A 12,650-nucleotide genomic window follows, 5' to 3' on the forward strand; every position below is an offset into this window, starting at 1 on the left:
TTCTGCTCACACATATAAATCATATCAAGCTCTTGTATCATTCTCTGACAGGAAAATCAGTTCAATGTGCATATGACTGACCAAAAGCAAGGCGTGTTAGCCTTCCGTGTGTACTTTCCCAAGTGTTAAGACCTGTCATTCAGTCATATCTACTAAAGTAGGGTTACCAACAGTCCAGCTTTCGCCGGACATGTCCTGCTTTTCAATCATTTTGATTATGTCCGGCTGGCATTTCTAATTTATCGACATTGTCCGGCATTTTTCGTTACAAGATTGCTCACTTAGGTTTTAGGCTGAAGACAGCATGTTATTGTATCGTACATCAACTCCATGTGCTCAGGGCGCTATTTCCGAGGGTGGAAATATGTACTACTAATATTCGATATATTGAACTCGAAGTCCAGGCATCGATCAACCAATCGACGCGCTTCATTTCTACGTTTATGTTGAGAGAAACCGGAAGTGTCGAGAGCTACAGTTTACATGTACTTGCCATATGATTTGCAGCCATCGTGTTTGGTTATCTAGTCATCGCCGTAAATTATAGTGCGAGTATGCAGCGAGTGGAGTGAAATATTAATCTCATTGCATCCTATTACGTACCAGTATGTCATCTTTGCAACCTGAAAGGAATGAACCTAAAAAAAAAAAGACAGTGTAAATTTTCGGATAAACTAAAACATAAGTATCCTTGCTTTACTCATGGACGCAGTGAAAGTGAAGTGAAATGTGCAATGTGTGATAGTTATGTTAATGTCGGATACAAAGGTGTTGATGACTTGGAAAGACACGTTAACGGTGAAAAACACAAAAAGACGGTGAGAACTAGGTCAATATCATGTTCAATGTTATCATCTGTCACTCCCAAACATTCACCAGATGATAAAAAAGTTCAGCCGCAGAAGCTACAATGTCATTTCATACAGTTTTCCATCACCAGTCGTACAAATCAATGGACTGCACAACTAACTTGAATAAATGTTGTTAGGTTCTGAATTAGCACAGAAACTGACCTGTGCAAGAACTAAAACAGAAGCCATAATAATGTTATTGCTCCTCACTTGACAGATATTATAATTGAAACTCTTAAGAATAAAGTTCCATTTTTTGGCCTAGGAACAGATGCAAACAATCATGGTGCAATAAAGTTGTTTCCAATTGTCATCCAATTCTTTGATTACAAAAATAATGACATTCAGATAAAAGTTCTTGATTTACAAGCATGTCCAAATGAAAGTTCTGAACGTATTTCCTCCTGTATTTCAGATACTCTCAAAAAGCATAAAAGTACTTCTAGATGCATTGCATTTTCTGGACACACTGCCAATGTTAATTTCGATGGCCTTGCACGCAGGGAAGGGAAGAATGTATTCTCTGCTCTCAAAAAAGACTTGAATGAAAACATAGGTGTTGGATGTCCTGCTCACATTCTACATAACTGTTTGCCACATGGAGCTGATGCTCTTCCTGTTTATATTGAGTCTGTGGTGATGAAAATTTTCAACTTCTTTCATATATATGCAGTGCGCACTCAGGAACTGAAAGACTTTTGTGAATTTGTTGATGTAAATTATCTGCAGCTTTTAAATCATTCTAAGACTAGGTGGTTAACATTGTATCCAGCAGTTGAAAGAATCCTGCAATTGTTCCCAGCTTTGAAATCCTACTTTCTTTCTCAGGGTAGGAAGTCAGTGCCTTCATCAATTGAAACTTTCTTGAAAATGACTTTTCAGAGCTCTATCTTTTGCTTCTTTCCTCAACCATGCACATTTTTCACTATAAAATTTTGTTACTTGAGAAAGAACACAATTCAGTTGTATAAGTGCTTGAACTATTAGAATCTGTCCAATCTTAATTGAAAGGCAAACTTGAAGGTCAATTAATTCCCCTTAAAGTCAGACAGATGTTAAATACATTTTCAGAAGATGGTTTGGATAAAGAATGCAAAGTGTTTATGGAGAATGTATCTTGTTTCTATGAAACCTGCACTGAGTACTTGGATAAATGGATTCATCCTATAGACGAATTCAAGTGTTTCAAATGGTTGAAAAACTTTTGAACATTTGCCAGTTTTTCTTTGCCATACCAGGCAGCAATGCCTCCACTGAACGTGTGTTTTTATTCATAAATGGTCAATGGACAAAGGAAAGGAACCGTTTGTTGGTAGAATCAGTGAAAGGAATGTTACTTGTGATGTTCAATTTCAAAGAAGTGTCGTGTGAAGAATATTATAAACAGGGGTAGAAAAAAGTAGAAATAATTCAGTAGCTAGCACCTTTTTATCAGGAGCCAGCACATTTTTTGCAAATAAACATTACAAAAACCACAGGTTAGACTAGGATTAAGCTATGTATTGTTTTTGAAGTGAGTCCGTAAGTAGTCTAGTCTATCAATTCATATAAGAATGGAATAGAAACAGTTTATATTTTAAGAAATACTAACCCAAATAGTCACCAGTCGCCTTCAAGGTCAGCATCTTTTGAAATTATACTACATGTGCCTGTTTGATTTCCCACCAAAATACCAACGATCAATACATTTTGTTGTATCAAAGTCCTTTATAGATAGTCCATTCAAAGATATCATTAGATCACTTAAGTTCTTCACAGCAAGCTTGGTTTGCAGTTTGTGTTTAATTATATTCATTGTACTGAACCCTCGCTCACATGATGAGGTCGATACAGGAATTGTTGCCACTATACTGAGGAGCTTTCCTAAAATCGGAAATCGTCCTTTCATAGTCCGCGATTTTTCAAGTAGATCACTCAGTGGAAGATCTTTCCCGACTATTTTGAACTCGTACCACTCACTCAGTATGTCTTCTACGTTGTTCTCCTCAATTTGAAGGTGTTTTGAAAAATGAGTGGCAAGAAGCTGTATTTCACTGTTGCCATAATTTTCCAATTGTTTTCCTGAAGGCCAGGAATATGTGTCAAAAACACCAGTGGCACTTTGAATATCTTCATTTTGAAGAAATGTGTCTTTCAGAAAGTTAATCCCACTTGCCAAAATATGTTCCCTGTCTGTCGTGAAATTCTCATCCGACACAGCTGATAACTATATTCCATTGAAAACTCCTGAAAGTGTTGTAGCAGAAACAAATTTTTCTTCTATTGGGCTCTTGGTGTTCTGAAGTTGCTGCAATGAATTAATTGCATTATTTACATGCACTCTTATCTGACTTAAAATCAGATCATGCCTCTGAAATACAAGTGAAAGTCTTTTGAATATACTCAGATAATCATACAAGAAGTGAAATGTGATGACAAATTTGAAGTCCTTGATCTTCTTTAGAAGACCTTTAGCCGAGATTCCTTCTTCACCTTTCCTTTCAGAAATATTCTCTAAATGCACCACTAGGCATTCCCAGTCTTTGACAACTGCATGCAAAGCATTTAATTTGCTTGCTACCCATCTAACTTGGTGTAAGTACTGCAATTTAGTTATTTCACACTCCAGTAACTCCGAAATTTTCTTCAGTTCGCGAAGTCGTTTCGGCGAATGTCGATAAAACTTGTATAGTTTCCTGAGTATAGAATCAATTTCATCAATGATTTTAAGTTTCACATTTTTCAGTGATTGAAGAACGGTGAGTTGGAGTTGATGTGCAACACAATGAACGTTTACCAAGTTCTCAAGTTTTTCAGATATTTTTGTTACCAAACCATTACGAACACCAATCATACATGGTGCTCCATCAGTTCCTATGCCAATTAGTTTTGTACCTGTGAAGAGTTCTCCAAGCCCTAACTGAAGCAATTCTGTTTCCAGAGCTTCCATATAGCCATCACTTGTTGCATCCTCCAATGACACAATAGAAAGAAATGTCTCCTTCACCTTATTTTCTTTTAAAAAACGAACGTAAAGTATGAGCCCCTCGTCATCAGATTTATCTGTTGATCCATCGAGTAAGATACTGACATATGAACTTTCCTTAATTTCACATACCAAATCTTCACGAAGATCTGAGGCAATGTATGAAATAAATTCTCTGCATTGTTTATCATTCACATACTTCTCAGAATCAGTAACATTCAACTTGCTCAACAATGCAACCAAACTTTCAAAATCAGTGTAGGGTCTGTTATTTTTTGCAATATGGTAAGATGCCATGAACAATGCGTTCATATGCTGTAACATATTAGCATCCATTTTCTTTACACACTTAGCTAAGGGTGCACATTCGGGATTTTTCTTGAAACTTTCAGCTTCCTGACACTTCGAGTGAGGATAGGATTTTTCGTTTTTTTTTTAAGTTTCCAGTTTAAATGGTCCTGAAAATCCGGATACAACTTTAGAATTTTGGTCGGCAATACTAGGAAATTTACTGCATAATTCACACTTCGCAATTCCTTCCTCATAGCGCAGCCACGGTAGTAATTGAAGCCACGATTGCTGAAATTTCCGTTTGCCTGACTGAAATTTCAACGTATTTTTAATGTTTGACTTATCATTGTTTTGAACACCACAAATTTCACTCTGGTCATTGTCGTCCTGAACACTACAACTGGCACTTCCATCAAGTGTTTTCTCACATTTACTCGCTTCTGTATCACTTTGTGTTACATTTACGGGCCTACTTATGAAGAAATCTGAAAGAGTACACTGTTTTTTACTCGCATCAGTCAATTTGTGCGGCTTTGTTCGTTTCATTTTTCTAATTTTCTGAAGTATAACACAGAAACGTAAAACACGTAATAGACTACAATAAATCACCAGAGTTAAATGGCTTACGAGTTCGCGGGCTTCGATGTCTGATGCAACGCTGCCAATTTTCCGCCGCCGCACAGGAATGAAAACAACCGTATTATTTTCTAAAGTGCAAACCGTTCAATACAAATATGCTGTAATTAAATTAAAAGTGAAAATAATGTTCAGTGAAAATACAAGAATTGATAAACCGTCATTCTGTATGTTTAAAATGCAAAGAATGAATTCCACGGGAATTTATCAGCACTGTTTTGACGGCAATAGTTTAGGAACGGCTAGGTTGGCTAGTCACTTTTGTTCTAGCGCCTGACATTCAGGAGCCGTCATCGGCTAAAATCGCGCATTGTCGTCATGGCAGGATATTTACATACACCCTCCCTTTGCTTGACCTTTTCGAAACCAAGGTTTTTAACTTTCCTCGAGCTCAGAGTATTAAGGAGTATTGGGAACATAATTATACTGTAGGCTCACGCTGACAATGCTACTATACTGACAATGCTACTGCGTGCCCAGTTTATTATCAGTTCTAATGCTACTTCGTACACATGCATCATTTCTAACATCCTAAACAGAAAATAAGTGGCTAATAATATTAGAAATATTACAAATATTCACATTATCATATTGTTATGGTGGAAGCCCATATAATATTGTAGAAGCAGAAGTTACATGTAAGTATCACTGCTTGAATGTTTCATCTTAAAATGACGATTCAATTTTCTATAATTAAAGCATGTACAACACATGTTGAGCACACCAAGTTATTCACGGCTACTTTAGAATTAAATAATACACTAGCTTCATTAATAATTTCACTCAAGAATTCTCAAAAATGAAATAAAGTCCTCGTTTTAACAAACTTCATCAGACTACCGCAAGCTACAGGTTGAGAGAAAGCCTATTGTTGCGCGGCATCTTCGGGAAAGCAAAACACTACAAGAAAGGAAAGAAAGTCTAGTCTGTCTATAATTAAAGGATGTACCGGTAGAACATACTGGGCACACGAAGTTATTCATGACTCTTTTATAATTCAATAATACAGATTCTCAAATAATCAAAGATGAGTGGAACTAGTGACGACACGATGCGTTCGGCTCTATGAGCCGAGTAATAACGAATATAGCCGAGACGGCTCCCGAGTGTCAGTCGCTAGACGGAAGTCACGGGAACGAAGGCGGTAATGTGATGTTCGTGGAATTATTTAACGTAGTAGTTCTCTGCATTTCTCCATATGTCCCCATGAAAAGCTACTTGTTTGACGGGTTACAACGATGTCTCTCATGATCGCGAGGCAGCTCTCACGCAGCTCTCCTGGGGAATAATTTTGTTATCGATTGAAATTGTCAGGCATTTTTCTTAAATGTCCTGCTTTTTGCTAAGCAATGCCCTGCATTTGGAAATTTTCAATTGGTAACCCTATACTAAAGGAACAAGTGACATAATGGAAAATTGTGTTACTACAACAATCACAATAGGCTAATGATGATACTAATAATAATAGTTATTGGTTTTACATCCCACTAACTACTTTGATCGATTTCAGTGTCATCAAGGTACCAGAATGTTGTCCCTCAGGAACTCTTTAACGTGCCACTAAATCTACTGACTTACTTGAGCACTTTCAAATACCACCAGACTGAGCTGGCATTGAACCTGCCAACTTGGCCTCCTGAGCTATCCAGCTCGGCAATGGTTAGTATAGTCTTTGTGTTGAACATTATTTTGACTAATATTAAGAGAGATTTTAACCTCATTTTTCTTTCTTTCTCTCTCTCTCTGTTCGGATCTTCCTCTCAACACCTTTCACTTTAACAGGAACTGCAAAATGAGTGCCTTAATCACCCTTATCCTTAACTGAAACATGGTATTTAATAATATTCCACCCAAGACATTTTTCCATGCTTCAAAGGACAAAAAATAAACGATACAACACATTGGCCATGACTTGCTCTGTCTGATGTAAAAACTTATCAGGTTATCATTTGAAAAGGACAGAAAGATGATTTTATATAAATAGATGAGGGGATATATAAAAATTGTACATGCTGGGGAAGTGAATTTAACCTACAAATTGGATATAGTATGGCTGATCATTGCATTTTTACAGGTACTACAGAAAACACCTCCACCATTACACCGAAAAAGATAAAAAAGAACAAGGAAAATATACTCACCACTGGAGTAGATGAAACATCATGTGGTAGACTGCTATTAAATTTCTTACTTGCTGCATGTTTTATCATTTTATACTGTAAATTTCTTCCAGTTTTTACAGTATCCCTTGATACAGTTTTAGTCTCCTCTTGCAAGCGCACTTGTTTAAGTAATAAATCCACTTTTTTCCCAAAGTCTACAGGTACTGAAACATGATCCTGAGAATGTGAAGAGAGTGGTCTGGATGGACTTGACTCAAACTCAGAATGAGGAAGCACAGGTATAGGAGAATATGTCTTAGGAGGTGTACTAGATGGAGAGGAAGAATTGAAACAAAAACGCTGCTTACGGGTACCAAACATGTCCTCCTCAGCACTGTCAGAATCATCTCCAACTCTTATAACAAATCTTTCCTGTGGATGAGTAGGACTGACTGCTACACGCTCAGCTACTCTTCTTTTAGTTCCACGACTATCAGCAGGAATAGTGACCTGGAGAGATGTCTGAGGAACCACATGTGATCCTCGTCTGGCAGTTGAGATATTTATCTTCTTGTTTTGGAATGTACCTGATGAAACCGTGCCTGAAGTTCGTTGCTTTCGAAGTAATGACTTCGTTCTCACACTATTATCATTTTTTAATGAAGTAATGAATCGCTGATATGTTCGGGTGTTCCATGAACTGTTACCACTACTTTTAACAGATTGGTTTCTGGAACTCTTTTGTGATTTTGAGACAGCTAATTCTGGGACAAGGTCACTGGACTTGTTACTACAACTGACTGACTGCTTCTTAGACAATGTATCAAGTACTCTAGCTCTTAGTACCTCTTCATCTTCCTCTACATCATCGTGCTGAGATCCAACTCTATTAGAATCCCCTGATTTAACAGATGATTCTCTTTCTGGAGATGAGCAATGACCAACTTCATCTAAAACTATCATTGAAGACAGATCAATAGCTTCAGCTTCAATCTGGCTTTCCTCAGTCCAAACATCTCCTTTGCTACTAGATTCCTTACTCTCTTCATCTTCTGTATGCGGCAACAGTTTCTGATCTCTTTCACCACTGCCATTAACATTTGTATTTAAGGAAAAGTTACAGTTAGTTTTATCATTAAGAGAATCATTTTCAGATAATGATGTGCAAGGAACCTCAGTCCCAGAAACAGTATCTGTTAGTGGAACATTAAGAAGATTTACCCTCGTGTTCCTAGACTTCAAAGTATTCTGAATGCTACCTGTAACCATTGGAACCAAAACATCAGGAAGACTGCTGTTTTCATTTGAAACCTGGTATTCTTGAGGAGATACCTTCATTGTGTTTGGTATAAAACATGCATCCTTTTTTACTATTGTTTGGTTGGTCTGGTTAATGAAATCAGAAGGGGGTACACGAGGTGGAAATTCCACTGGTACTGCACTGTGGTGAGTTCCTGTTTCACTATAATGTACTGCATAATGATGAAATGTTCCTACTGCAGCGTAACCCTGTACTTCTGAATATTTATAAACATCAGAAGAACCAAATGATGTGCTGCTGTCATTAGCAATGAACTGTTGGTAGCCAGGAACATTCCACGATGGATTCATACATTTCTTCACTTGTTCATGACTAGAAGGCATTGGAGCTTGTGAGGAAGAGGTATGTGTAGTAGTAGAAGTAGTAGTAGTAATAGTAGTAGTAGCAGTAGTAGTTTCTACTAGAGAACAAGTATCTATAGATTTAGGGTTTTCTAACAGAATATGTCTATTGCTTCCACTAATCGCACATTGCTCAAAGTGTCCACTTTCATGAAAATCATTTCTAGTAAATGCTGAACATAGATTATCTCTCCGATATGAATCAGATTTATTGTTGTATCCAATTCCATCTTCTGAGAAATTTACAGGACTATCAAGGCCATCCCTTTCATCATCAGTGTGGGCCAACTCCATGTCCACAATAGCAATAGATTCATCTTCTTCACCAGGAGGAAGAGGGATAGACTCAGGGGGAGGGACAGGTGGGGTGACACGAACACATGGGGTCTCAGGACTATAACAAGGTGCATTAGAAACACCACATGGGGAATTTGATGGACTAATAGAAGATAAAGGACTATCAATTGGAGAACTTTTTTGTTTTTGTTTCACAGTAAGACCTCGTTGTTTGCGTTCCATATGCTTTCTTAAATACGCTGACCTCAAAGCTTCTAATCTCAACTGCAGCTCATCTTCATCTATGCTACGTGTTTCCACAGAATGGCCAGCACTATCACGTTTGTTTGATTCCAAAGCAAGCCGCCGCAATTCCCGAAGGTCTTCATCGTCTTCGTCAGTATTAGCCTTACCTTCTACTTCTCTGGAAACATCAAGTGATACTGGCACATCCTCTTTAATACTTTGTACAGTATCTTCAATTACACTATCCACCGCTTGATGATCTGTTACCTGATCTCCAGCTATATTCACATCCCTGTCTTCATCTTCACTATCAAGGGTTATAACTTCAGGTTCAATTACCTCTCTGGGGATTTCAACAATTTCATCACTCGACGAATCATCTTTCACAGTAGTAACAAGTTCTGAAGATACATTTTTATCATCACTACCTGTATCCTTTGAACAATGAATTTGTGAATTATCAGATGCCACTTCATCATCTAAACCTTTTGGCTTGACAAGAACAGAACCTCCTAACATAGCCTGCAAACGAATTTTTAGACTATTTTCTTGTGGATGAGCCTTATAGAAATTTTTATTTCTCATGATTGTTTTACTCTTTTCAATAATTGACATAGATAATCTTTTGCCTATGCTTTTATGGGATTTCTTACGGTGATTCTGCTTCTCCTTATTTCCCTTACCATTTTTCTTCTTTGAGGATGCATCTTTTGTTTTCTTTCCACTTTTCAACATATGTTCTTTCATTTTTTTATTAGTGGTAAGTTCTCGTTTTCTCTTACGTAGAACTTTTTCTTCATTATCACTATTACAAGAAAATTCTCTTGCTTCACAACCTTTCACTTGTGAGTGGTGTCGTTTTCTACTTCTTTTATTAAGAGGGTTTTCTCTAATGTCTTCTCTATTTTCTTTCTCCTGTACAGCATCTGAAAATTGAAAATAATATATTATCGAGAAGAAATAAAATGCAAACACCTAATTCAGATATGAAAGTTAGGAATGATAAAGAAAAAAGAAACAAAATATCAAACAACAAATCAAATATAAAAGTTAGGAATGAAAAAAAATGTATCAATGAGGGCAGCTCTTCCAACAGATCATGTTTTGCAATTTCATTACAAATAATTTCAGGAGCACCATTCACAGGTAACAAGATAAACATTTAAAAAAAACATCAACTGGTATAACACTATGAAAATACGACCAAATCACTGTGTTTAATACCATAGACAACTGCGGTATCCATGAAGGTAAAATTATTTTATTCATGACATGGGCATGGGCTTTGCATTCTCCAGAGCTCCCTATACCATTAGAGCAAAAGTTTTACAAGGACATGTAAGACCAGCCATTCTGCACCATAGTAACTTACCAAGCACATTCACAATGCAGTTTCAATTTCATTTGAAATTATTATTATTAATCATATGGCATTATATATCACTTTTTTTTTTGCTAGGGGCTTTACGTCGCACCGACACAGATAGGTCTTATGGCGACGATGGGATAGGAAGGGCCTAGGAGTTGGAAGGAAGCGGCCGTGGCCTTAATTAAGGTACAGCCCCAGCATTTGCCTGGTGTGAAAATGGGAAACCACGGAAAACCATCTTCAGGGCTGCCGATAGTGGGATTCGAACCTACTATCTCCCGGATTATATATCACTATCGCATATTATATCACTATGTCACATTAACTAGAAAGAAAACAATATGAACAAAAATATCTACAAATGTACAAATAACTTATTTATCCAGTATTGTCTCTGGTGTAGTGTCCCAAGAAATCTCTGGAGCTTTCAGCAAAGGTGCTCAGATGGCACTCTTCACCAATTTGCAGCTACACCCTGTAGAAGGCACCTTTCCCATTTCTGCAATGATCAGCATATCTGCCATGGTTTGCACGGATACTATTGAATGTCGACCACGTTCTACGAAGTAGATCAAGTTTGCATGGTATACTACTGACACGGAGAAAACTATGGAGGTGTGGTGACCTATTATGCCACTCTTGCAGCCATGCCTGATGAAGATTGATGTTTTGTTGTCTTCAAAGGTGCTAGCTATTGAGAATGGAGGATGTCAGGGGCTGGGACCTATCAGCTGCAATACCACTAATGTCCTCAAAGATTGGTAGCTGATGGTTCATCTTGTATTCCCTCAGATAACGTAAGGTGGTGCACAGTTGAGCTTGCCTGTTAAGTCGCTCTATGTCAATCCTTTTTTATTTTGCAAGTTGTTTTATGTCGCACTGCCACAGATACATCTTGTGGCGACAACGGGACAGGAAAGGGCTAGAAGTGGGAAGTGGCCATGGCCTTATTTAAGGTACAGCCACAGCATTTGCCTGGTGTGAAAATGGGAAACCACGGAAAACCATCTTCAGGTCTGCCGACAGGGGGGCTCGAACCCACTATCTCCCGAATACTGGATACTGGCCGCACTTAAGCAACTGCAACTATCGAGCTTGGTCTGTGTTAATCTAGCCAAATCCTCATTTATGGATTCATCTGTCGCGGGTGATCACAAGATTTTAATTAATGTACCAGTATGAGTGTATAGAGCTCCATATGTGACTGACATTTACAATATACTTCAGCAAGAAAATGTCTATATAAACAGTGTGATGGGTGCAAATTGAAAATTCTAACATGATAGAACAAAGGAACACCGGGCAATTACAATATGTAAAACATGGCTTAACAATAAAAATTATACTAAATACTTGGTTCCACAGTTTCTGAGACTGACTGACATAAATGTCACTTCTCTATTCACGTGAACATGTTTCCTTGTATATTTCTTTGAGAGTTTATTTTGAATATTGTTTGGAGAGGAAGGTTTAAGGTGCTCCTTCATAAAAAGAACAATCTGAAACTCAATTTATAAGGATGTTATACATAGGTAAAAATGTGGTGTGTGAATGACTGACATCTCAGAAATTATACCTTTAATACTGAGTTAGTTTACCGATTATAATTCTGTTATCACATTATTTTAATACAATTTTATATGCATAGGTTTATTGCAAAAAAAAAAAAATGATCAAAACACTCTCAACAATATAAATGCAGTTTTCTTGCATTAAATAACAAAAATGAAAATATCATGAATGAATAACATGATATTTTTAACATCAACACATAATGTAGCCAACTAGTGGTAATCTGACATTGACAGTCACACGACCATAATGCTGTGTTTTATTTGTAGTTTGTAATTTACATCATAACCTTCTTCACTATCTGTATAGGTGGGTGCAAAACACAATGCAACATCCAGATATGTGTGACTGACACTGCTGCGAGGAACACTGCCTAGTGCAATCTTTCAACGTATCACTTTATTGTCAGACAGTTTTTTGTTTTAATTGCAAAACTTGTGAATTCTTCTCACTGATTGTTCACACGAAGATGAGCATATTCTATAACATATGCATCCAATACTCCTACATAATGAACTTTGTGTGTGGCTGGAATAGCATATATATGTTGAAATTGTTTTTCAAGATATCCCTTCACCTCTTCTATTTAACCCTTTCACACTCAGCCCGCCGATCTATCGGCGCAGGAGGTTATGGCAAGAAAGCTCACAGCACCGATACATCGGTTCTGTCCTACTTGG

The 12,650-nt window shown here is 37.4% G+C and overlaps 1 protein-coding gene across 8 annotated transcripts in view; it reads right to left on the reverse strand.

Annotated features, from left to right (window-relative positions):
• Positions 1 to 12,650, reverse strand: part of LOC136857916 (serine-rich adhesin for platelets) — a 137,832-nt gene that overhangs the window by 89,999 nt on the left and 35,183 nt on the right. For all 8 annotated transcript variants that reach the window (XM_067136985.2, XM_067136987.2, XM_067136986.2 and 5 more), the window contains exon 2: positions 6,885 to 9,955. In XM_067136985.2, the coding sequence (XP_066993086.2) occupies positions 6,885 to 9,955 (3,071 nt within the window). The remainder of the gene's footprint in view (positions 1 to 6,884; positions 9,956 to 12,650) is intronic.

The sequence above is a fragment of the Anabrus simplex genome, chromosome 1 (assembly GCF_040414725.1).
Source record: "Anabrus simplex isolate iqAnaSimp1 chromosome 1, ASM4041472v1, whole genome shotgun sequence".
In the NCBI taxonomy this organism is placed as follows: Eukaryota; Metazoa; Arthropoda; class Insecta; order Orthoptera; family Tettigoniidae; genus Anabrus; species Anabrus simplex.